Source organism: Lichenostomus cassidix, chromosome 1 (genome assembly GCF_008360975.1).
Source record: "Lichenostomus cassidix isolate B80296 chromosome 1, HeHo_3.0, whole genome shotgun sequence".
In the NCBI taxonomy this organism is placed as follows: domain Eukaryota; kingdom Metazoa; phylum Chordata; class Aves; order Passeriformes; family Meliphagidae; genus Lichenostomus; species Lichenostomus cassidix.
This window is the reverse complement of record NC_139479.1, coordinates 58,615,658-58,642,364: the sequence shown is the minus strand read 5'-3', so window position 1 is coordinate 58,642,364 and position 26,707 is coordinate 58,615,658. Positions and strand designations below refer to the sequence as shown.

Below are 26,707 nucleotides of genomic sequence, written 5' to 3'. Positions count from 1 at the left end.
ACAGCTTAATCATAACTGGTTGCGCTACAGCTACCGGTTAACAACTGAAAAAACAAAATTGCAGCACTGTATTCAAGTCTGTCGGGGCTCTAGCCCCGAGGGGCCGCGCTTCCCTCCGCCAGGGAGGAAGCGGGCGGGCGGGAAGGCAAGGGAAGGCAAGGGGCGGGGGGGCAGGCAGGGGAAGGAAGGGGAAGGCAAGGGAAGGCGGGGCGGGCAGGCAGGGGAAGGAAGAGGAAGGCACGGGAAGGGGCGGGCAGGCAGGGGAAGGAAGAGGAAGGCACGGGAAGGGGCAGGCAGGCAGGCAAGGGAAGGCGGGGCGGGCCTGCGCGGCCGCTCCCCGCGCCTCCGTCCCGGCAGCCCTCGCGGCGCGGCCTGGCGGGTGGCGTGCGGCGCGGGCGGCTCGGCGGCTCCAGAAGTTTCCCGGGGGCGACGGGCGGCATGGAGGAGGAGGCGGGAGCGGCGGCGGGAGCGGCCCTGCCGCGGTGAGCGCGCACCCCGGCCCGGCCTCCCCCGCGGCCCCGCCGCACGCCCGCTGACGGCGTTTGTTTCCTCGGCAGGTTCTCGGACGCGGACGTGGACCGGGACCCGGGGGCGGCGGCGCAGGTGAGGGCCGGGCCGGGCCGGGTCCCCTGGGAGGCTCGCTCCGGGCAGGTCGGGCTGCAGGGGAGCTGGGCGCAGTCCTGGCACAGCACTCGGGCTGCCTGTGTGGCAAAGAAGGAGGAAAAAAAAAAAGAAAACAAACCAACTTTCATGTAGGTAGATGGTAGTTCACGTAACTAAATCAGTTAAGATTTGTGGGTATAAAAGGCCGAAGCTTAGTGAAGAAAAGTATCCCGTCTTCGTTTGTATTCTGTGCTGGTCTGGTTTTTTTCGTCTCCATATATTTTTTGGGTATGAGGACTGATCTTCCTCTCATCTCCTCATAAAACAATTTTCATATAGTGAGAACGATCACTCACTGGAGCATCCTCACTGTGGACGTGGTAGAGTCCCCAGCACTGGGGGTTTGCAAGACACGAATGGACAGGTTGCTAGATACTCTCATCTCGGCTACCTTTCCCATGAAAGGTTACATGAGATGATCTTTCGAGGTCACTTCCAGCCTGATCTGTTCTATGACTTTATCAGTTAATATGTTGTAATGTGATTTCTAAGGTTATTTTTACTTAAAACAGACGGTTGATGAGAAGACAGAATTGGAGGGTGGATAAGTATTTAACTACTTGGGAGGGAAGAAGATGTAAATAGTTCTTGTTGAAGAGAGGGGGTGGTAGAACTGTAAAATTATACTAAATTGCCTTTCCACAAAGAAAATGGTGAAGCTAAGTTTTTCAGTTTTTTGGGGTTTAGGCTATAACTTGTAGAGATTTTTCAAAGGATGAATCTAAAAGCCGGTTTGGAATAACCAAATCTATATGGCATAATAAAAGTAATTCGAGATCTAAAAAAACCGTAAGTTTCACATTGTGTGGTGAAAAAACCCACCAGCAAACAAACCAAAAATCCCTGACACCAGAAGGTCTTCAGAAGTGTTAAGGAATACTGTCAGAATGTGCTTTTTTATTTTTTCCTATATTAATGTAGTTGTTTTGCTTTTCTAGCTTATATTTCAGTTCTCTGTGTGTTCAGTGCTTTAGAACATTATGTAACACATTTTATAGGCATTATTTAATGTCTGACACAGTAATACTGGTGTCAGTTGTTAGACCTTTTGTCAAATTCATGGGTTGAGTAGGCAGATTGTGCTTGGTGGTCTCGGAACTGTTAAGTCCCACAGCTCAGACAGCATTTTGCTGACTTAGGAGCTCAGGTGTCCAGGTGGTACACTCTGCTTGCATGGTCTTAGGTGTGGTTTCTGTGTTCATGTGCTTAATATTTCTAATGTGGGAGACGATTCTGCATAATGGTGCTGTGTAATGCTTCCATACCTGGCTGGACTTCTGTCTAGTTGGCCTGGCATTTCTGCACTGTGTCCTCAGGATTTTTGATTCCTTTAATTCCTGGCGATTATGCTTTGGCTTTCTGCACCTGAATCTGATGCACTTGAAAGATCATCATCATTCTTTTAATACGGTCTGAATGATAAAGCTGTGAACTCATGAATGACTTTTGATTTTAAGTTGAAAAAGTAGGCTACTATGTGGAGACAGAAAGCACCTTCATGTAAACTCTGTATCAAATTTTCCAGTGTATTTAGAAACAGATTTGCAATTTGGTCACATGGCAAGGGCCTTTAGAGTCAAAATATGCAGAAAGTACATGCTTTAGTGTGAGGACAAAGTCTAAGCTGGTTCTAAGTGACTGTTGCTGATGTCCATAATCTGGAGTTCCCAGAGCTAGTCCAGTATTACTTGGCTTCTCACACAACCTGCAGGAGTTACTTACTCCATGTGTGTGTGTGCCTGAATGAGTTGTGGTAACTTTCTGATAAAAAGCACACAAACAGGGAAGTTTCATGCAGTTGACAATGCTTGGCTTTGGTTTGCTTTGCTTTCCCGGTGTGAGGGTTGGTTTTGTAGGAGAATCCATTTGTATGTTACTGACTCCAGGCAGTGCCTCTGTCATCAGCATAAATCAGAGGAAATAATGTTTGGGGGGAGAGATGATCTGTCATAGCAGTGACTTGGCACGTGGATGTGCCTGTAATGTTCAGTGTCAGAGTCAGACCCCACTTGGTTTTGAGTGTCAAAAGTACTTCACCTCTCAGCATAACATGAACCAGTTTTAATATGTGAGTTGCCTCACGTGCCTGCCATGTGGAAAACCTGTAGCCGTGAGTATTTCCATAATGACAACTGCTTTTGAATGACTTTAAATCTCAGGGAGGCCTTGATACGATTAGATCATGTTACAGTTGTCTACTGCTTGCCCCTTTCTTCAGAGACCCCCAAGGATTTAGATTTATGTGCTGTACCTCTATACAGGTGTGTGCACCTTGCACAGCAAGAACTCGTGCTCCTGCTAGAAGCAGCTGCTCTGGCCACATAACTCCTAGTTGGCATAAACACTTTATGTGACATCTGTTAGACAGAAAAAGTCACTAATCTGAATTGGAACTAAGGCAAGCCCTCCTTCTCTTTTTTCTCTGGCTTGGCGGGACAGAGTTTTGGCAATTGTGCTGTACAAATATTTCTCCAGATTTAAAGCTTGTATCTTAGCTACATTCATGCTTGCAGGATTCCAGGTGGAAGTCTGAATAGCAGTCAGGTAACAGAGTTACTCTACTGTAGCAGTGTACTGTAGTGGCTTTTGGAAGACTGTCTTCTAGCAAAGGGAGGGCCTTCTGTCGCCAATAAAGAAAGAATTGGAGATGCTCTTTCCAGATGTGTGCTTCAAGTCATTGTGATTTTATTCTGTGTGCAAAGTCATGAACTTTTCTCAGAGAGAGCAACGTATAATTACTTAAATCTGTGATTCCAGTGGTTCCCCTAACAAAGGACTACTTTACACTTATTTCCATTGTGTAATAATATCTCCTCTGAGCCCTGTGCTCTGTAGATCTTTCATTCTTCTGCTTTTGTGCTTAGCATAAATTGAAACAATCTCTTAGGCTTTCTAATATGTGTTGTGTGGTATTTCATAGCATCTCCACAGAGGTGTTTTGACATACTTTCCATTGACTTCCAAATTCCTAGTACTGCACTGCTCTCTAAAATCCAGCAGACCTGTGTACAAGTATGCTGAGAGTTGTAGAAAGGTGTTTGGAATACAGTGGCTCATCTGTGTTAGACCTCATGTTTAGAGCATTTGAAATCCTGTTTGCTTTGCAGTAAGAAACAGGCTGCTTGAATTTGATGTAATTGGCAGGTTCCTTGTACTTCTAGCTCTGATGTTTAGTTTTGTGCTTGAGAACTAAGCAACAGGTAAACAGAAATGCCAGCTAGGATTTTATCTTCTGAAGAGTCTCTTAGTCGGCAGAATATGGTACTGTGTTTTTATGAGGATTTCTGAAGTACCATTTCATTTTTTTTTTTATGTGTGTTTACAGGAACTGACAACAGCTTTGGAAAGGAATCCAGCTGATGCTGAATATTATTGTCAACGAGCTTATGCTCATATTCTTCTACAGAAATATGCTGGTAACATCTTCAGTCTAAGAGTCCTTTTACAAGTGTATTTTAACACATGTTTTACAGTAGGTGTCTTCAGTCTGAAACCAAATACAGTAATGAGAGGAAGTGTTATCTGTAACTTAATATGCTGCTTTGGTGTTAATACATAATCTTGCAGTTTTCTTAGATTGTCTTGTTTCAGAAAAACTTTCAGTGAAATGGGCTTTCTAGAGTCCCAGCTTTCTATTTAATTCCAGCCTAGTATTATCTTGATAGCTTTTTATAAGGAGACTTCTTAGGCAGATTTTGAGATTTTTGCATTTGTAAATGTCTTCCATTGTTGTGTTCTTGGTAGAGACTGAATCCTGTCATGGTAGGAATATGATAAGTGAATAATGCCTGGAGAAAAGATAAACTGAATAAGATCCGGTTTATTTTTTCTTTCCAGTGAAAACCAAACAAACAGAATCACACTTCAGATCAAAGCAGAGGATTTCACTAAATGGAAGTTATGCTACATATTGCATAAGAGCTCTCTAGCTCCATGAGGGATTCATGTGTGGCAGTTGTGGCTAGTGTTAATTCAAACAGTGTGATTTGTGTGCAAGCCAAGAAAGATAAGAGAGTATACCCTAGAAAAATTTTACTACTTAAAGACTTGACAATTCACTCCCTTTTATAACGTTATAATTATGTTTCTCAACTTTAAACTGACTTTTAACAGATGCAGTTGCAGATGCAAAAAGGTCTCTAGAACTCAACCCAAATAATGCTGTAGCGCTCCTTAGAAAAGGGTATGTATCATTTATGGTACTTTAAGAATATTGTGAAAATCTGTAGGTCAATACTAGAGTCTGGATTACAGTTCTGTGCAAGCTTTTTACAACACTGAAGATGAATAAATTCAATGCCATGCTGGTTGCAGCCTATTTGTAATAAAGCCATTTAGTTTGGGGTTATTATCTTAATGCCTTCGCCATTTCAAAAACACACCTTTTGGGTAATTTAAATTCTTACACATCATTTTAACTAGTATAGCATGCTATCTATAGACTGGATTATGCTGAAAAGTAATTACTGTTTTCTTGTGGTTTTCTTTATTTGTGCCAGGTTAGGTGAATATCATATCAAAAACTATGCATCTGCTTTAGAGTCTTTCAGAGAGGGACAGAAGTTGGACAGTAAGTATTAAAGTTTCTTGTGTGTGCAGTACTCCTTATGTTAAAAAAATGGGTAATGTGTTAGGTTAAAATTAAGACCAAAACTTTGTGTTTAATTTTTTTTTTTTAAAGGGCTAATGTATTGTGTCCCTAACATCAGCTTGTCTGACTTTTGGGAACCTTAGTGCAATCACTGCATAAAAGTGTTCAACTGTTTGAAAATGTGTATCAACATTCTTAGCAATTAATATCTGGTTTATTTTTTCTTTATAAAAGGGGAGTGTTTTCCTGCTTCCTGGAGGTCTTGAAGATAAATAGTGGCAATGTTGTAGTGTTAAGAGTCATAGAAAGGGTTTTCAATAGAGCAGGTTCCCTTATATATAGCTGGAATTTCCTCTTTAAGAGTTTGATAGACCAGTCTTTAGAAAGAATGTGCAACTTGATGGAAATTCAAACTGACAAAATGGATTTTTATCTCACATTACATATTTAATTATAGAAATATATTTATTATATCTCCTTTTTCTTCTTACAGTGTTGGCTTTCCAGCTGGACTTGTGCACTTTTTAGTTTGGGAACACTTAGAGCTTTTTTAAAACCTGACTTTATTCAATAAGCAGGAAAAGTAGTTTAAAACAGAAAGCTTTGTTAGAAGACATGGGGAGGCACAAAACAAAACAATTGCAAGATGGTTCTCACTCCTTTCTCTTCTACCCCCATTGTAAATTAAACCTCCTCTCTTCCAAACAGCAAGAGAAAATGGTAAAAAAAAAGCTCCATGAAAGGTTACACAGAGCAAAGTGCACTAATCTGATAAGAATTGTCATGGTCTCACATCTTTCAGCATGTTGTCTTACCTGTAATAGTAGTGGCTGGTACATGTAGGCTTAGCAAAAATTTAATTACTTTGTTTCTCCCAAATAAACGATCTAATCCTGTTTTAAAAGTGGAGTTTCATGGAAGTGTGAGCTAATTTGTGCTTGATGCCAAGTGATCGTGCTGCTTACTACTGTTGTGCTTGCTTAACGTCTTCTTTCAGTGTGTTAAATCTGCAGAAAGCTACTATTTTTCAAGTCTGTCTCCCTGACTGAATGTGTTGAAATGGCCCAATGAAGGGTCTGAGTGCTGAAAGCATCACAAATGAAGTGGCAGGGCAGTGTTGGGCCAGTGGAATGGTGGTAGAAGGGGAATGTGGTGAAATTGCAGCAACTCACAGCTGTCAGTTTAGGTTGTCCTGGAACAGGAGTTGAAAATAAGAAATTTCATTAAGTTCTTTCTATTTTGCTAGTTTGGATAACAAGGTGGTCTCCACTAGTTTTACAGTAGAGAAACAGGTTTGTCTTTGCACTCTGGTCAAGTTCTCTATTTAGTAACTTTCCATGAAAGGAAGAGATTCCTTCTGCTGACTTACGTAGTTTTCCTTACTTGGTAGGTAGCTTTTTGTACATCGCCAAGCTCATCACTGCTGAATTTAATTGAATGACTAATCTTTGTTTTTCATACTCTTGCCCCACCCCAGACAGCCAGTATCAATTTGAGGATTTTCATGTGTGTGGATAAGCTCGCATACCATTTATGTTGTGGAGTACAACACAGAGCTGCAGATATCTTTTTAGATAAGTCACTGAATATGAGGATCCTCTTGGCTAATTCAGAATCCCTGAAATACAGCACATTTTCCTGTGTTGAATGGCTTCATTTCTACCTGTTTGAATTTAATTTGCTGTTGTTTTGCTGCTTACTCAGTTGAAGTATTTCTGAAACTACCTAGCACTACCTGATTACTCTCTTATCTGAAGGTGCTTTCCGCTGTGCTTCCTCTGTCTCATTACAAAATTCTGTGGCCTGCTGTGAGATGAGTAGTCTCCTGAAGGCCTTTTTAAAATTACAGACTTCGTTGATTCTCTTTCATATATTACCTAATTTGCTCGTGAGTTTGTGTCAGTAGCAGAATTTACCTTTGTGGAATGTTTCATGGATCCCAGGTGAAAACAATTGTGAGCATAGACATTTTGGCAACACAATTAACTTCCAGTTAAATGTAGCTAATGCAAAATGAGCAAAGCACAGAGGGAAAACTTGCCACATACACTAAGCAGGCGATAAAGAGAGACTTCAGCTGTTACTGCTTTGGGGAGAATTGCTGTGGTGGGGAATTTTTTGCTGGCAGAGTGGGTTTCTCTGCCACACAAGTGGCAACTTTTTGTTCCTTGCAGTTTGTAAGGGCTGTTTTAAATCTCAATCTGGAATGCTGACAAAGATGAGCTTCCTACTTGTGCTCATCACTAGTAGGATTGACAGGCCCAGGGTACCACAGCAACCTTCCCATTACCCACCTACAAGGATATCAAAATAGGAGTTGATGTGATGAGCTGTGGAATGTACAGTGTTTCTTTATTCTGTGAAATAACATTAGAAAGCAATGCTCCTTTTGCTCTACTGTGCAATTCATGTGGATTTTTGCAGTTCCTGTTGCCTGGGTTGAAGAACAAGTATAATCTGGTACTCTTCAGTATGCTATGTGGATTTAGGACATCACACTCAAATTTTCTTGGGTTTTTTGCTGTGACCACTGAATAAATTTAGTAAACGTGGAATGTGGCAATTTTTTTAAGAAACCTTCTTAGTGGGTACTTCTCTTGTATTCTAAGAGTTAGTAGAATTTTAGTAAGTGAAGTCCCAGTTAGATTTTCTGAACTATAATGATGAGTAGAAATTGTTCATATGTTCTTTGGGAGGATAATACAATTTTAGAGAAAAAAAAGGTATTTTTCCTCAAATTATGAAATATGCCAGGGTGCAGGGAAAGAGTATGATCTTCTGTGAAAATAGGAATGTTAACACTGAACTTTAAAGTATATAGTATATAGATGCATAGCAATCTGGTCATAGGCCATGGTTAAAAAAAGAATTCCTCATCTGCTGATGAGAGAGGCTGGATCAGTTGGGACTTTGCTTAGACTGCAAATCTTGGAAGTCTTGTTAGGTTACAGTGCTAAATTTTGAAAATACTGATTCATTTAAATTGCAGGAGAGCTCTGGAGCTCAAGTAATTCTGTGCTCTGACCAAAAACAATATTAGTTTTGAGCTTGCATTGTTTTCTTGGGTCTTTTTACTGTTGTTTTCCAAGTATCTCCAAGACTGAAGATTCTAAAGTCTCTTTGGACAGCCTGCTTCAGTGTTTGACCATTCTTTAAGTAAAAGAATTGGTAACTTTAAAGATGTCTGGTCAGATGGTGGAGGAAAAGGGGAGAGGAAATGGCTTGAGGAGCAGGGCAGCAATTTTATGACCCAAGGTGCACCTCAAAATTCACGTGCATTTTGTATTTGGAGGGTTGGGGTACATTGTGTAGCTGCAGTGGAGTCAGATTAAGTGTTTACATGCATGTCTGCTGGGAGCTCTTTCGTTGAGCTTCTTCATGTCCTTTACCTGTTAGTTGACAATGTGAATTCTGTCTTGTAAAATAAGAAAAAGTTCAGCTATTCTTAGTAGTTGGTCAATAATGTTGCCACTTTTTTACTTTTTTCGCTGTGAAAGATTTTTCTGGGAATATTGTTGAAGTAAGATGATGGCTCTGTTGTTACGCTAGCATCTTTTTAGCTATTTTCCAGTGAATTAATTTCTATCTGGGGAGCTTGTTTCCAGGAGAGAATACTTGGTGTTTGTGAAAACTTGCACAGCTTTGGGTTGTCCACACAACAGACAATCTCTTCCAGCATTTCTCTGGAGAGGAAGTGTGTGACTGTTTGAAAAAATAATTTAAAGAAAAATGGAAAAATGTGTAGAACTGTACTTCTTGCTTTCTAAACAATTACATAGGGGTTATAGACTGGAAAGACTGGAGAGCAATAGCCTATTTGTGTCAGTTAGACAGAATCTAGTTTCCTACAGATTAATTAGAATTTAATTAAATGTAATGTATAGTGGAGTTGTATGAAAGTACTTAAAACCTAAGTGGAATGGCAGAGCTTACAGAAAGATAATAGGAAATAACACCTTCTTTAGTAAATTGATACAAGTTTGGGATGGATTTATTCCAATTGGCAACTGAGAGGAATTTTTCTTCATGCAATACATGTAGTACGTGAAGAGTTTTAATATTCCTGTGTTTGATCTCTTCTAGATGTAGATGATACCTTTACTGTTTGGATTAAAAGATGTGAGGAAACACTGAATGGTAAGAAAAACCACATTTACTTCGTAAGGTATTTGATATGCCCTGTTCTTGGAAGCTGTGTCATGTTTTTCAAAGATTCACTACTTTCCTCTTACTTAGAACAAAATAATTTGTTTTTTCTTTTTCAGAAGTCACATTTTTCTCTCTTGTTTCTCTTGGAGTAGTCACCCTTAGCACTTGTATGCTTCATTCATATTTAGAGGAACATTAATACTGGGTTTTTAGTGTAATAATTAGCTGTGCCAGGAGAGTACCTATTTAAAGATCAATCATAATTAATTTTAACTTATTTTCATACACAAGTGCAAACTAATTTTAACTGTAGAAGTGTGTGTCAGCTTGCTATCTAAAACCTACATCAAAATAAGTTTTCAGGTCTCGCAGAATATAAAGTTGGAAAGAGGTAGAAATTTGGAGATTTTACTCCTTGATTCCATGTGGAAAGTACCATAGGTGTTACTGGCTGTTCTGGTGGCTTATCAGTGGTAGTCACTGAGTGTGAGTATCATTTCCTTTCATAGCTTCCTATGGACAGACAACCCTGACAATTAACTCAGCCAAGAGCAGAGTGTCATCAAAGTGCTTAAACTGCCTGGGGATTTTCATGAGACAGAGCAGAATAACTCATGTAGTTTTTTCCTCTGACTGCTGTGACTTTCCCTCTTTGTGCTACACACTGGAGAACAGGACAGTAGAAAAGTTTGTGTCAATGTGTTGACTAAAAACCAAATAGAGTAGAACCCTTTTGTGTTGTATAGGGATGAGCAAATTTCTGCTTTGTGAGACATTTTTTGCTAGGTTTAATTTTATTTGGAAGATTTAGATAAGTGATTGGCATTGTCTTTTTTGCACAGAAAGATTGCTTTGCGTGACAGTTTCCTCTGAAAAGTTATAATACCTTTATAAATTATAATATATCTATAAATTATAATATATATAAAATTACAATTATAATAAATTATGACTTTTTTCTTTAATGTCATAATTATATTTTGCAGTGTTTTATCTGGTCCTCATAGGTTCTCCTGTTTTATTCTGAGTATTCACTGTTTTGTCTTTCTTAAGCTGTTTTCTTAATTCTCTGATACACCAGCCAAACAAAGCAAACAAACCCACCAACAAAGCAGTAACTCTGATTTCTTCATTGCAGCTTAATATTAGGGTTTTTTTTATCTTTGTTTCTTTTTGTCACTGTGCATTCTAAAGAAGCAGAGGGAAATTTTCTTTCTTTCCAAATGTATTTAATCTGAAATATTTTACAAAAAATATTTAGAAGAGGAGATACCAAGCTATAGTTTAGATACAGGTATTACAGTATATTTAGGGTCATATGAGTGAATTTCTCTGCCAAATTTCTATCTCATTCCTCACTGGGGTTTGCCTGGCATGAGATAGAAATGTGAGAGCTTTGTGCTATTCTGATGGATGGATGGATGATAAACCTAGTACAGACTCCCAGAAAGTGGTTTTTAAAAAAAAACTTTTGTTTCCTGTGATGTTGTTTTCATTAAAAAAAAGGCCTGCATCAGTTTCAGGTAAGCAAGGGAATGGAAACTTTGATTCAGTTAATCAGAACATGCTTTATATTAGAGATGTTGGTTTGCACAAGTTGCTGATTGAAGTCTGATTAAAAAGCAGAGTGTCATGAAAGCAAAACAGTAGCGGTAGAATTGATGTGTTTTTACCTCCTCTGCTGTTGAGACTGGAATAAATGCAGGATGTCTAATGTATCTGAAGCAAGCTAGAATAAGATTGTGCCTTGTAAATTCAATATGTCTTTTTCTGAAAATGCAACTCTTTTCTTTTTGCAGCATCACAGACAGATTTGGTAAGACATTTTCCATAACATGTTTACTATTTTGACTTTCTTGTTGAACTAGAGTATACTTTTGTGCTTCAGTGGCTTTGTTTCCAGGCTTTAAAAAGAATCTTTCCTATTATATGCAATTCTGAAGGATTTAACTTTTCTTCTAAACATGAGTGCTTTTATTTGAGACCAAGGTTGCAAAATTTGAACCTTGAAAACTCTTGAGAATGGTATACAAATCTGGCAATTACTGTGCATTCATTGAGGTAAATTTTAACTTTCTGGCTTGCAGTCTGCAGCCTAATTTACAAATTAACCAGCTGTGGTTAATTATGTTGTCAGTAATAAATTGATAGGGGCTGTCAGAAAGTAACTTTTTATATTTTTCCAGAAGCTTGTGAGTAGTTTGCGCAGACTTTTTTTTGTGTTGTAGCCTGCTCAGCTTTCAGTTGTGATTTTGTTGTTTTTTTTTTTTTTGTTAAAGTCTTCATAAGAAATGTTGAAATTGACCTCTACTTTTGGTTTTTTGTTTTCTGGGGGGAGGGGGGAACAAAAAAGGGGGGAAATTTGCATTGGATATTCTTCTCTCTCTTCAATAGTTACTGAAATTTTTTACATTTTAAGAATAGTGTAGAGGAGAAAAATATACAGGAAGCATGGTGATAGTATGTAAAGACAAATTTTAGATTTTAAATGGTTTTATGTTTAAAAGTTAAACCTTGAATTCTCAGACCTATTTCAGGTTTCCTTCATTATTTATAGATTAGCAGCATAGTCACTGGACGTTTTTTAGGTGTGCACATTATCCAGGAAGAAATGAGTTTAAGCTGAATTTAATTGCTATTTTTAAAATATATTGAAGTTACAGACTGACATATTTAATATAAATTGACAGTTTTTAATTTGTAATCTGTCATAAATGACTAAACAGTGAAGAGCTCCACCTGTAAGTTAATGTTCACACAGAAATTAAGGAAATGGGAGCAGTTGGAATGAAGAAAAGGGGGGCAGTCGGTGAAAATTATTTGTACTTGAAAAATACTTCAGTGATATATTTTCACTTACACTGATGTAACTTTCTTTCCAATTGAATGTGCTTCAACTGGAATACACAGCAGCAGCCTCTGCCACCAAAGATCAAGTAAGTTGACTTTAGCTTTACTGTGAAATTTAAAGTAATTGACATAGAGCTGCTCTTTGGCTTGGGGGTTGGAGAAGCAGGATAATGACTGTGGAAGGTTTTTCGGGGGTAACACTAGAAACGTGTCAGTCTTAAGTGAAGTGTTTCTCAGTGCCATCACTTTTGTTCAGACTAAAGGGTACTTTCAGGAGGTCAAATCCAATCAGGAAAGAGGGGAATAGCATCAGCATTCTCGCTTCTGTTTTCTCATTCTCATGCTGGGCTTAATTCAAAGTCTGTTCCATTGTGCCTGGTATAGGTAATGCTTTTGTTAACGATTCTGAACTAAAAAGTGAATGGGTTAAGAAACTGATCTAATTTTTTAAGCTGTGTGATTTAAAAAAAATTTTTCTTACTTTTTTTTTCAAGATATGACTGGTACCAAACAGAATCTCAAGTAATTGTGACCATAATGATCAAGAATGCACAGAAGGATGATGTCAGTGTGCAGTTTTTGGAGAAAAAGGTGATTTGTATTTGTTGTTGATACTCATCCCTAAATTCGCTGAGACGTGGTTCTCAAGACAGTGAACATTGTATGCTACAGTAGCATGAAAAGAAGGGTTTGGGTGCTGTTCTGCCTGAGCATCTCTTATGTACAGTTGTGCTGCACATGTGTAGCCTGTCAAGTGATTTGGGATCAATGGCCACAGTAGTGTCCATAGGATTTAAACACAAGCAGTATGAGGTGTGCATGCTGCAAGGGAACATCTGGCTTTCAGCTGCCAGATGTGTGGAGGGGTGGGGGAAGAAGTGATTTGGACTTTAATGTTAGACTATTACATGCATCTGGAGCAGAATTGGACAGAGACAAGGTATTCTCAAAATAGGTACAAATGAGTAATATTTTGCTCTAGGACCATTATAGAAATAGAATGAATATTGGTGGGTGGGTTTTTCTTCCTTTTGGCATCACTAAAATTGTTTGTAGCAGCAAAATATATTTTTTAAGGAAGTATAGTAATCTCTTTTAAGTACCATATGTTGTACCAATGAATTGCATGTTTGATTTAGCTGGCAGTATTGAAGAGTCAGGTTCTTATTCTCAATTCACTTGATACTTCATGAAATACCAGAAGTACTTGGTTAATACTGTCTGCTTTAGGTTGTTAAAATAGTTTGAGCACTTGCTCTGTAGTTTGCATGTAGTGGAAGAGAAGTTGCCCAGTGTTTTCATGTTCCATTATAAAATGTTGATAATGCATTGGTTGTGTAATTCCTTCCCTAAACACTTCAGATCAAGCTGACAAGAAAATAGGGTTCTTGAGTATGTGTAGTGAGAACTGAAATCTTCTGTTTGTTTTTTAGTATATTTTAGAAAGATCTTGTCTAACAGTGCAGTCGTGTAATGGCATGGTCTGAAATGATACTAATTTAATCACTTAATCTGTGTAAAATGACTGTCCTTTACTTGAAAATGGAGCTGCTGCCAAAGATGACCAGAGATATGTTTTCAACTTTTAACAGATGAATGCATCAGTGAGACTTCCATCAGGTGAAGACTTCAACTTAAAGCTTGATCTTCTTCATTCTATAGTGCCAGAGCAAAGTACGTTTAAAGTGCTTTCAACAAAGGTATGCTTCTTAAAGTGTAAATTGGTTCTTTGACTGTTCCAGTCCTGAGAATGTTTCTGCTCTATTGTCTCTCTGCAACAGTCATAATATCTTGCTTTTCATAAAGAAATGCCTTTTCTTTCTTCAAGGTGTCTTTCAGCTGCTGAGAGGCTTTCTAAACTTCTGCAAATATCAGAAATAGCAATATGATGCTGCTTATTGAAGTGCAAATGACAGACTTATGTTGAGGATTCTTTCACTTGTTGCTAGAGAAAGAAGACTGTGATCTTCACTATTAAAATTCAGGTTTTAGGAAAACATGAACACCCTTTTACAAAGCTTCTAGGAGCCAGTCTTGCCTGGTGAAGCATTGTTATCTTTGTGTGCCTAAGAAATAAAAGTCAGACTTGGAAGACTTCAGTGAAATAGTTCTCTACCCTTTCATGGCTTCTTGCTGGTAAAGATTAACCATGCAGGTAACTGTCCGTGGCTTTTCAAGAGAGTGTATACTGTACTGAAGACAGTACTTGCTTGGAGACACATGAAAATGGCACGGTGTGAGAGAATACTTTTCTCTCAGCATTTTGTTTCTTCTATACTACAAGTATAGGAAAAAAAAAGTGGTCTGGCATTGCATTTCTTGTTGGCGTAGTGGATAGACAGACATTCACTTTGTCCACAGAGCCAAGCATGTATCCCCAGTGCTGGAATATGATGTTGATTCTTCTCTTGTATTTCAGCAGTGGTTTTGCAGAGCTTATGGAAACTCTCTTCTTGTACTCATGTTCTGTTTTACCTGTTCCATTCTCAGAAAGGTACCTGTAGTAGTTCTTGCATCATTTCATGGAAGAGGGACTTCAGGATGGCATGAGAAGATTACCACAGAAAGTTAGTCTTGTTTTTCCACTCATTGTACAAAGAAACCTGGGCAGGTTGTGTGATCAAGCACTTCAATTATCCCCCACAGTGTTTAGCTTATGTGGCTCAAAGCATGTAGAAAAAATAGTAGTCCATTAATATTTGTATACATTTGAGTGGAATGGGGATGGACCTTGTCAGAAAGAGTAGCTGTGAGGTCCTGTTTTCTTTATGTTCTTGCCTGGCTTGTGTTTTATGTTTTTAATGTTGTCTTGAAGTTTGCAATTACTTTCTTAGGAAATAGCTACATGCTACTGAGCACTGTGAAATGTGCTCGACTTTGTCTTTCCACACTGCCATCTCTAGCCTGGGCTTATCTCTGAAATAATCTCTGGTAGTCCAGAGCCTAGTTTACACTGAGGTTCCAGAAGTGGGGTGAAAGCCTGATGTACATTCAGGCAGAGTCTGAACTGTAAATGTTTCGCATTTGTTTTCAAAAATTATTGTTCCTAAATACATATGAGAGTTTATTTTGAGACAAAATGGGATAAGAGGGAACAGAGAAAGTGTTCTAACTGCAGATGTCAGTGCTTCAGCATGTTCTTATCTTTGCAGAAAGGAGTAGTATAAGGCTATCTGTGAAGGCATGGTGAAGGAATACAATTTAAACCATACCCCAGCTGGTTTTTATTCTGACCACCAGGTGGAGTCTGGAAGAAAAAAAAATTAAAAGCAGCTCTATGTTAAGTATGCAAAGACTTCTTTACAGGTTTAGAATCTTTTCCTTAGAAAAATATTTAGCGCTTTAAGGGAATGATGCAGCCTTACTGTTTGATTACTGGAAATTCAGATTTCTTTTCTTAGCTTTGGCTATGTACTTGGCTTTTATGAGCAGCATGGAAAATAGACAGATATTACTTTGAGTAAATTATCTTACTGATTAGAACTTCGGAAGCTATTCACATATTTTGTACTATTTACACGAAGTCCCTTTGTAAGGGCTTGGAAAGAAAGACATAATCACATTATCTTCCTAATTACATGAACTTCTTACTGTGCACTCCTAAAGAAGTTGAGTTTTCATGGGATAAAAACAGATCTATTCCTGTGCATTAATAATTTCAGGTAAGAATAACTTCATTTGTTCATACTGCTTTATGTTGTGCTGCTGCTGCTTTGACTGTGTGAGTCACATTGTCACTAATACATGGTAATCACTAGGCCACCAAGACTCTGGCCTTTCTTTTTCAATTATATGAGCAGATATATGAGGAAACAGAGTGCAATGTATGAGCAGGTCGTGTGGTGGATAATTTGGGTTTTCCACGAGCTTCATACGACTAATAAATGGATAGAGAATGAAACAACAGAACTGACAGAGTAGAAGAATCCTGCATATTTTGGAACTAAGAGAAGCTGTAGAGGGTTTTCTCAATACTGCTTGAAATTTGGCATCACTTGACAAATGCAAAGGAATAAAGGTAAAGATGCAAATTCAGGAGGAGAAAATAGCCTTAGCTGTATTGCAGAACTAAAGTAACTGCAAAGAGCAGACAGAACTCACAGACTCTGGAATTGGTTATTTCAGCAAGTGTTGACAGTGGTGAAAAATACAATTGCTAGCATAAGGATTGTTCCTTTCCAAGCAGTGAAATTAAAATTACACCTTTCTATCAATCCATGCTGTGTCAAGCTCTGAGATACAGAGTCTGGAAAAAACCCAGAACTAGCAAGTGTTGCAGGGGTGGCATAGATAGATGCTTTGAGCTGTTTCAGTGGTTTCTGTTTGTGCAGAAGTAAATTAGTGTTTATCATCTGCAGGCTTCAACTTCAAGCTGTGAACTGGAAGAGGTATAATATTTGATGCCAACTCAAGAACAGCATAATATATGGGTGAAGTCTGGTTTTGAGATAAAATCTTGAGTTTCTGTCTTCATGCATCCTCTAGTATTTTATATTCTCCAATTGTCAACAGTTTTACAGATGATAAAGGCTGCCTTTAATAATGACTGTATCTATTATTGCCAAACTTGAAGCCTTTTTTTAATTTAACCTAATTCAAAAGTTTATTTGCTGTTCAGTAGATAACACTGCTGGCAAATTCATCTTTAAGTTGATTATGGTTCCTGCTCACATTTAGTGGCAAGTTACTTAGAGTTTCCTGTTGTTGTTCAGCATATAATTCTGATGGCCGAAGGCCTCAGGTTAATGTTTGTGTGAGAAAATGCTGAATGCCACGGTATTGAGCTCTTCTCTTAAGGGTACTGCTGTATCTGCATAGTATTTTTACATTAACAGCGTAGTTGATAGATCATAATTGCAGCAATTGACGTTGTTGGTTGTACTCCTCATCTGTCAGGTGTCTGAATGGAGCAGTCTGATCAAGCAAAAAGTAACAGCTGCTCCAAAAAGCAGTGTAGAAATTTGAGATTTGTGTCTTACAAATGGAAACTGAAAACAGTGTTGTGTTCAGCATTTCACAGGGTGGTACCTTTAGTGGTGCTACTTGGTTTTTTACTTTTTTCCAGGAGAGGGAGCCAAAATGTAAAGGCTGGACCAAGCTTGCTCCTTGCGAGTTGCCTGGGTGCAGTTACCCTGTAGCTCAGTGTGCATACTGTCATCATGCTCCCTTCATAGAAGGAAGAAGACATAAAAAATTTAAATGAATGACTAAATGTATGTAAGACAAAACTAGTCAATCTGTGTCTGTCCAGAAAGTATGTCAGGAAAGTAGAAATGCACAAATAGTGTAAGGATTTCTTATGTTATTAAACAGTTCTTTGTGCACAATCGGCCTCACTTTCTTTTCCCTCTTCTGCTTAGTCTATCAGTCAGCATATTTAGGATTCCAGGGGAATATACTGCAATGTTCTCTTGGAAACTTGTGTAACATAAGGAGTTCTCTAGGTCTTCTCATGTGTTCTAGGTGGTGCTTGAGGTTTTCTTCTTCTTAGACTTAGGAGAGTAAAGACGACTCTGCTTTTAGCACATGTGCTTATGACGTTGAAGGAAACTTGAGATAATGGGTAAAAGAGAAAGCAATATCTACAAATAGACAGAGGACAATTACTGTGTGTTTTCAGTTTGTAGTGCCCTGGGCTTTTTGCAAGCCATGCCTTTCAGCAGTGTAGAGCCATTTAAAAAATGTGGTAAAAAGTGGTTTCTTTACCCCAGAACTGTCCTTTAATTAGAGATCAAAGTTGTGCTGCAAACCAGGGAGGTGTTAGAAATTCTCAGCCTCTTTTACAGTTGACATTTGTTGGTTAATAGAAATGTCTGAGGTAGAAGCACACTCTCTGCAGCTTCATGCCAAGAATATGGTTGTGTGCATCAGTGGAATGTTGGTTTTTTCCTTGAACCAATATTTTGCTTTGCAAACTCTGAAATACCCAGTGAAGCTAACTGGAACTGATGCCTGTTGCTGAATATGAGGGAAAAGGCAAAGAGTGGAACTGTTTCACACACTGTTGGACTGTCATCAGAGTCTCTATTCAGAGGCAAATATACACAAATAGATAAACAGTGAGACAGATTTACTGTAACTGAAGTCGAGTCTTACCATTGCAGTCTAATCCTTAAAAGATACCTTCTTGGATATTTTCATTTGATTGCTTGTAGTCACTTGAATGCAGACTTGGCTGCTCTTGTGTACTTGTTTTTCCTGTGAAGCTTTCGTGTAGATTGATATCTCCCATGTATATTCTGGAGCATTTTCTGTAAATTTTAAACTAATATTTAAAATGAACAAATACTTTTCTGAAACTTCTTCCATCTTTTACGTGGGAATAGTTAGAGCAATTTCTTGGATAGACCGTATAGAAACCTTCACTATGATTTGGATGATATTTGCTTATCTAACAATAAATTTGATTTTATTCTTTTCCTTCTGTATGAATGAAGATGGATGTGAGACAGATTTAAACTTGCTAATACGCTGAGCACTATTATTTTATACAAGCATATGAGTCAGTGCCCATGCTTTATATAAATGCATAAAAGAAAACTATGCATGAGGGGTTTTATCTGTCTTGAGAACTATTGGAATAATGATGGTTTACATGGAGGATGCAGTGACAAATAGTTTTAGAATACCAAAATAATCTGTGTTGCCAGCTCCTCTAAAATTCAGAAATTACTGAAGTGTTGGCTATATAATAATATCAGTCAGAGGAACCTTGAACCTTTTTCCTGCAGTTCTCCATAGTACATAGCTGGCAAAGAAACTGAATAAACCCCTTCTTGTTGCAATATACTCCCTATAGAATAAATTTCTTAATTATCATTTATGTGTGATGCCACTGTAGAATTATTTTCTTCTTAATATATTTTGTTTAAAGTTATGGCCCAAAAATCTCAGAATTTAGACTACAAGCAATATATAAAATGTCTTTGAATAATTAGGAGACCAAAACTGTGGGCACATATGCTCTTAGAGGTACATTTGAATAGTTCTTAAATTTTTTAGGAGATTGTTCTATTTTATCCTACAAAATTAATGAGAAAATAAAATGTCAACTCTAAACACTTAAAATTTATGACTCAGAAAAGGCAATCAGTAGTTTGGTAAATAATGAAGTAGTTGATTAGAAGCCCTGAATTCTTGTTTTCATGTGTTTGATACAGCAGAACACCAGAATTGAAAAGGCTGTTTTTGATGTGTCTTAAAATTAATGGCTGAACTGCTGCTTAAGCTTTGCCAGTTCTGGTTTCCATCATCCATCTGATCAGAGCTTGACAGAAATTTGCCAGTGGTAAATGAACCTTTAGCATGCACTGTAAAATATAAAACACAGTAGAAATGGGAAAAAAAAATCTTGCAGCTTGTCACTGTACACCAGAATCTCCTTTTAGGGTGGAAGATAAAAATTCTTTCCTTTTTAATGTGTCTCAGTTAGACTGACAATGCCTGTCCCAGAATGTGTGTTCAAGTGAAATAAAGTTCATTGGAGGTTTGGACTTTTTAACGGTAAGTAACTACCTAGAAAGTAAATGTTGGCTAACTATTGTTGTGTTGAACCTTACCAAAGGGGAGAAGTTATTTCTTAAAACTGGGTTAAATGCTCTTTTATGCCAGTCATCTGAAAATAAGGTATTTTTAAAAAAAATTTATACTATCAATGAAATGGTTCAGAATAGCTTTTGAGAGTAACTCTGTGGTATCTTTTCTGATAGAAAACACTTGGATTAAGCTGCAAACAAGCATGTCCAAATCTCTGATAGGCTTTAAGAAATTGATTACTTTTACGGCTAGAAAACTGAGTAGAAATTTACCTGCATTCTTTCACTGTGGGTGGTGTTCCTTCTAGACAATAAATCCCTCATTTGACCCTCTTCTCAGGGGGTAGGTTTCTCTCAGGATGATATTTCAAAGAAGTAGTGCATTAATTACTCTCAAAATTCCATGTGTCTTTCCCTTTTTGCTTTGCTCTCTTTGAACCCAAAATACAAGGGACTTTAAAGAGAAAGTGTATTATATCTGCATTGGGATTTTTTATAGATCTGGAGTACAGTGTCCCATTTTAGGCTTGCCAGTGGCAAGAAAGGCACTGATGTAGTGAAGTCCTACCAGAGGCCTGCCAAGGTGGTCAGGTGCCTGCATGGCTTGAGCTACAAGGAGAAGCTGAGGAATTAGGCCTGTCCTTAAGTGGCATGCAGAGCATTTAATTTGCAGTTAAATTTTCCTGTCTTATATTCTAAAGTTGGCACAAGGCACACAGGCATACGTTTTATGAAATATAAATGTTGAATCAAAGTAGTTAACAAAGTGTTGATGTATTTCTCTTGCCCAAGTGAATTTTTTTCAAAGGAGGGGGAAAAAGCTAACAGTACTTGTTTGCTGGATATGACACAAATGTCTGTACTGATGTGTTACTTTTCTGTGTGATAGCTATCAGTATCTGTGTTAAAATGTTCATTAAAATGCATTTATTGCCATTTGTGCACGTAATTGGGACTTGCAGAGTTGTTCCTTCTTAGATCAAATACAGCTCTCAAGTTTAAGAAATATGTGCCTTCACAAGCAGAACTTTATAGCTTTATATTTTTGGAAAATGTGGTTGTATAATGGTACGAAGTTAATGATTTCCCTAGTTTTGCTCCTGCCTGCCACTTTGCCTAATGAGTAACTTCAATTGAAGTGGATGTAGTAGACCGAGTAGAAGTTTAATCATGTCAGAAATACATTCTGTCTCAGTTCTTCAGCTGTGTGTACTTCTAACTTGGCAGGGCTGAAATGGTTTAGAGTTAAGAAATCTGCATCTTGCACTGGGAATTAGTTTGTGTCATTTGCTTTTCCTTAGGGATGTTTATCATGTAGTACTATCTTAGGGACAGTTTCAGAGAGGAAAGTGTAAGAGCTAATAGATTAGAAAAGGAGAAGGGGGATTACTGGAGCAGCAAAACCAAAGTTCTTTCTTATTTTCTTCTTTTTATGCATGGGCAGAGTACTCTGATGAATAGCCAAAGGTCTTCCTAAGGAGTCGTTGAGGAGGATTGTGTTCTGAGTAGAAAAAAGTTCATGTTTAGTAGCTCACATCAAGCATTGTATTCCATTAGAGGTCATTTTTGGTGTGGATTAAATGACCTGTATTTGAGATACTGAAAGATACTGGTGGAAAGCCTGAACTGTAAGGGCAAGAGGAGTTAGTGAAAGAAAAAATAAACAGAGAAATTGAAGAGGTAAAGAGTTGAGCAGTTTCAGTACCAAGTATTTGCTGGATTTTTTCCCTCCTCTAAAACATGTTGGGGGATGCACTAATAAGCAGACTATAAAATCTTAACATTAGAGCCTCCTCAACTTAAATGCACAACTCAATTGATAATAGAGTCTCCTCAGGTTGAGAAGAGTTTGTATAATAAAAGGAGGAGAGTTGTTTTAAATTAATACTCATGTTTCACTTGTAACTAATCAGTTCCTTTGTAAGTAGCTAATTAACTTAAATGTTTGGCTCAGGAGATCCAAATCCACTGGGGAAAAAAACCTGCTAGTTCTGCCACTTGTGGAACTACTTGATTGTCTGATATGTAGATATTCAAATATTTTTTGCTTCCTTAAGCTAATTGCAGAGCATTAGATTTATGAGTATAGGTGTTAAAAAATAAACTTAAAGGTTGTAATTTTCAAAATGTTTTTAAAAGAGTCCAGTGGAGATAGCTTGGCTGACTCCTTTTCTTATGTTGAAGAATAATTATTAGCACAGTTTGAATTCTTCTGCATAGTTCAGCAGAAATCTCTGAATCCTTACAGATTGTGGTATTAAACTCTGGAAAAGCTACTCAGGGACAGTAGGTTGGGCCTCTGGACTAATACAGCATTTTAAATTTTTTTGTTATTTTTGGTTCTGTGACTTTATTTTAAAAACATGTGCTGTGATGCTTAATTTGAGACTTGTAAAGTTGCTGAAAACATTGAAAATCCAACAGATGCAGGGAGTGGGAAATCAAATACATGTGGGTGTTGGACTTACAAGCTTACTGAAGCTCTCCTGTGCCTTGAAGGACATTTCATGCCTCTTATCTTAAACTTTTTGTTGTTCTCAGCACACATTAGTGGTGGAAAACAAGTATCTAAACTTATCTGGGGAAATTTTAGCTCCATGAAGGATAATAAGTAAAAAGAAACATTCATAACTGAATATTTCGATTCTTAAAATTCATCCTGATAGCAAACATAAAAGCATTGAAACTTCAATGAGCTAATTTTTATATTTTGCTAACATATCTCAGTTTGTTGCTTACCAGTGATTGATTTGAACAATGGATTAAATAAAGTTCACATTTCAGATCAACATAATGCTGTGCAAGGAGCTTGCTGTTTGAATCTAAGGTTATGTTTTACAGTGGTGCCTTTGTTCTTGGGTCTGCAGGGATCCCCAGGTTGTAGTGGCTTTAGGTAGAACTAAGAACTTGCTTCTGCTGAGCTGTTCATAAATAAGGAAGCACTGAAGTTTAGCAAGCACTGATTTCAGTTAATTAATAGCATCATATGAATTCTATGACATCTCCTTAAGTGAATTGGAGTGACATTAGACAGTCCTTGTTTTGCAGACATTATTTTGCAACTTTTTACCCCTGTAATCAAAGGACAAAGTTAATTATGAAAAAACATTTCAGTATGGTTGTCTAAAGCGATTTTATGAAGTTGTGAATAGGGCATGACATACTTCACTTAATTTTGTTTCTCCTATGATAATTGCAACCGTATCCATTTTTAATTGCCAGTTTTGTCAATGAATACTCGACAGCTTTCTCTGTAGCAGTGTTTGTTCATTGAACCAAATGAATACAGCTTCCGAATTTCTCCAGTGGGAAGATCTGCATGGTCCCAGGGTGTTTCTCTGGTTTGTGTACTACACATCAAACATGCAATTTTTTTGGTAAATGAAATGTAAACTTAGAGTTGGATTCTGTAGTCTTTCAAAACTGCTGTTTATTAGAGCTGACTGGCAAGAAAGCAGTGCTTGAAAGACAGTACCTTGGAGCCTGGCAGTGTAAAGACATTGGGACTGATCATTGCTTTTGGGATGCCGTAATTCTCAAAAAGAATTAAGTGAATAGTAATCAGAAGAAGGTTTAGGACAAAAGGGTAGAAGTCTGATACAAAAGCTGCGCAGGCACTTGGGAGCTTGGTTGATGTGTGACTAGAACTCGAATAACTTCATCTTGTAAGGCAGGTAAGTTTGGCTATGATACAGGTTTCATGTTAGAGGCTGTGTTTCTAAAACCAAGTGTATGTATTTTCTTACAGCTGTGGGATCCAACTGCTTTGGAGCTGCTTGGCAGAACTGTTTGCCATCTGGATTAATTTGTTCTTTGTCTTATGTTTTGTAGGTTGAGATAAAAATGAAGAAGCCAGAGGCTGTAAGATGGGAGAAGCTGGAGGGCCAGGGAGATTCTCCTAAGTTAAAACAATTTACACCAGGTTTGTTCTCTGAATTATTAAGTATTAAATTATATCTTTGCATTGAGTTACTTACAGTTATTAATAATAATTTTCCTTAAAATATTGTTTATAAAATCACAGCTTCCTATTTGCAATGAAAAGCCTAATAGTCTTGTTTTCACTGCCAAGAACTGACAGCAAGTCTGCAAGCCATTACTGAAACAGGTTGTAAATTTAGTCATAACTTCAGTTAATCTGACCAATTGTTAAGGATATATGCTTGTCATTAATTCTGTTTATCTGTTTGGGTCCCTCTTTGGCAGTTCTGTATGTTGTTACATGCATGTGTTGTGGTTTAGGAATGGCACCTCCCAGTTCAGTGCCCCCCGGGACTCTCCCAAAGCACACTGTCACTGTCTCACTCTCCCTTCACCTCCCCCTTTCTTTGCACTGCAGTGGGATGGAATTGAGAATTGGAGGCACAAAAGGTGAAGGGTTGAGATAAGAGGAATTTACTGGAAACAGCAATGAGATTAGAAAATGAACAGTAACAGCAACAACATTAAAAACAAAAATGTACAAAAGAGAATAATTTACATGCAGAATGCTCTAGTGGACCCTGGGTGACAATGAGTAATGATGGATGACTTTCCCCTCCTGCCACCTTTTTCTTGACTGGAAGCCCTGGCCTTCTTCTGGGATACCAGAGAGTCCCTTACTCCTACCCTAGCAGTGAGCTGAGGTGGTGTAGCATATCTTCCTGGCCATGCCCACAGAGCTTCAGGCTCTGCCCCTCACCATGACTGCAAAAAACTAACTCTGTCCTGGCCAGACCCAGGACAGCAGTTATGTTATATGACCTGTTGCTTAAATAATTAGGTATCATTTCCTTAAGTATTGCATTTCTCTTGGAAACTAATACTTCGGAGTTTTTCAATAGAGATAAACATTCTGTCTTTGACAGAATTTGAATTTCCTGATTTATTGATTTCAGTTGTTTTTTTTTTTAATCTAGGTCAACTTTTCCTATTGCTTGAGACTACTGTTTTGGTTTTTTGTTTTCCTGTCAGCCAATGTCTCTTACCTCATTTTGATTTTAATTATCTATATTGCTGTTGGCCAGCTTTTTTTTGTGTGTTGGATAACAAAATTATGTAACTCTGTTTACCTAAAAATAAACTTCTGCATCTCTTGGTTTCCTTTATTTTTGTTACTGCAATGCTTATATCAGTTCAGAGGAATCCATTTGCATTTTCATGTCCCATTATCATCTCTGATTCATCAGGTACATATGTGTCTGTGTTCTCTGCCACTCTCCAAGTCGTGTGAAAATGCTTAGTTAACTAACACTTCTGTTTTCAGATACCCAGCACTTATACCCATCATCCTCTCACTATACGAGGAATTGGGACAAACTGGTAGTTGAAATCAAAGAAGAGGAGAAAAATGAGAAGTTAGAAGGAGATGCTGCTTTAAATAAACTCTTCCAGCAAATCTATTCAGATGGTACAGATGAAGTAAAACGTGCCATGAACAAATCGTTTGTAAGTCTTCATTCTTTTCTCTGAAGAAATATGTGACTTTTGCACACTGACACAATTTACTAAACTTTTCTTAAGTTGGGAAAAGCCTCTGTTACCAAAATTTTGGGCCTATAAATGAATGGCCATGGTTCTGTTGGAGATACTGCTACAGCTACTCACACTGAAAGCTACAGGGCTGTACACTAATAAATGTGACTCGTTAAGTCCAAGGTTGTGCTTTGTCACTGGTCTCTTCATTTCAATCAGTGTTATCAAAGGAAGTAGAGGTTTGGCTCATGTAGAGCTTGAAGGCTTGCCAGGGGGCAAAAGGATCAAATTCCTCTTGATTGCTTGTATCTAGTTTAATTTGTAGTCATCACAGGCAAGAACGTGACTGACCCTTTAAAAGCTTGTTGTTAATGAAGCAGCATCTCATTGTGTCATGTAGTGATAAAAGTACTGTTGGGCTGGAGATTTTGGAATGATGACTCTGTCAAATTTTATTTTATATCTACACAATTTCTGTGTAATCACTGCTCTTTGAAGTTTGCTGTAAGAAATGTGGGTTTTTTATTCCTAGAATTCTCTAGGAAACTAAACAAGCTCTTTCTCATATTGCAGATGGAGTCTGGTGGCACAGTTCTGAGCACCAACTGGTCTGATGTTGGTAAAAGGAAGGTAGAAGTAAATCCTCCTGATGACGTGGAATGGAAAAAATTCTAATCCTATTTCTGATCTTTACCATCTATGTGTTGCCATAGTCATGTACTGACCACTATGTATGGACATAGCATTCTTGGATTCAAAGCACTGAATGTTCCCTTGAAAACAGGAATTGTCTTTACATTTTGTGTGCTTTAGAAATTCCTTCATCTGCAGATGCTAAAGATATACTCAAGAGTGGAACCCTATTTTTATCATCTCTGTCTAATTTCTGGAAATTGAGTCCATCAGTCCAAATTTTCTACCACCTTTATCAGCTCTGCTCTTTGGGATAGGGTGATCTCTAATGGCTGGTCAGGATTATTGCCTTACACCTGGTATTTCTGTTCAATAACTTATTTGATCTTGGCAATTTTGGGTAAAAACACTTTTCACAACAGTGTTAAAATTGTTTGCTCCTTAACTCTGCTAAATAAAACTGTAAATACAACTTTTTCTATACGGAAGCTGCTTTATTTCATTTTTAGTATTCTTGTTTTTTGATAGGGGAATCACTTAAAACATTAAGGTAAGGATGTGAATGTATTGCTTCAAAAGAAAAGCTGGCATGTATGTATAGGAGCAAAATGTGCATTCAGTGAGATTACTATTCTTGATGCAAACTCAAAATACCCACTTTTGGAGTCCTTCCCACCCGCATGATAGGTTCAACTGTAGTCACATGTGATGGAAGATAGAAAATTTGTTGTGACTGGAAATTTTTACAGAAAAGTAGGTCCTCTGTCTACCTGCTGTATTCAAAATGAAGGATCTTTTGCAATTGCCTGGAATCAAAGCCAGCAAGCAGTTG

The 26,707-nt window shown here is 37.9% G+C and overlaps 1 protein-coding gene across 2 annotated transcripts; it reads left to right on the top strand.

Moving 5' to 3' along the window:
• Window positions 1-306: 306 nt before the first annotated feature.
• Window positions 307-26,347, top strand: SUGT1 (SGT1 assembly cochaperone of MIS12 kinetochore complex). Of its 2 annotated transcripts, none has more exons than XM_085058946.1 (13): window positions 307-482; window positions 558-603; window positions 3,989-4,079; window positions 4,777-4,846; window positions 5,163-5,233; window positions 9,338-9,391; window positions 11,203-11,219; window positions 12,317-12,339; window positions 12,748-12,844; window positions 13,846-13,953; window positions 23,620-23,710; window positions 25,034-25,215; window positions 25,816-26,347. In XM_085058946.1, exons 1-13 carry the CDS (start codon window positions 439-441, stop codon window positions 25,915-25,917), a joined length of 996 nt encoding a protein of 331 aa, XP_084915072.1. In that variant the 5' UTR covers window positions 307-438; the 3' UTR covers window positions 25,918-26,347. The 2 variants fall into 2 exon arrangements, with proteins under 2 accessions (XP_084915072.1, XP_084915062.1); XM_085058936.1 differs by having other exon boundaries at window positions 308-482; window positions 12,314-12,339.
• The last annotated feature ends 360 nt before the right edge of the window (window positions 26,348-26,707 follow it).

What these genes read in the sequence shown, in the direction of transcription:
- SUGT1 (XM_085058936.1), top strand. Translation starts at nt 439, where the DNA reads ATGGAGGAGGAGGCGGGAGCGGCGGCGGGAGCGGCCCTGCCGCG. An exon ending in TCTTCTACAGAAATATGCTG is followed by an intron (nt 4,080 to 4,776) that starts GTAACATCTTCA and finishes GACTTTTAACAG; the next exon opens with ATGCAGTTGCAGATGCAAAA. An exon ending in CCTCTGCCACCAAAGATCAA is followed by an intron (nt 12,340 to 12,747) that starts GTAAGTTGACTT and finishes TTTTTTTTCAAG; the next exon opens with ATATGACTGGTACCAAACAG.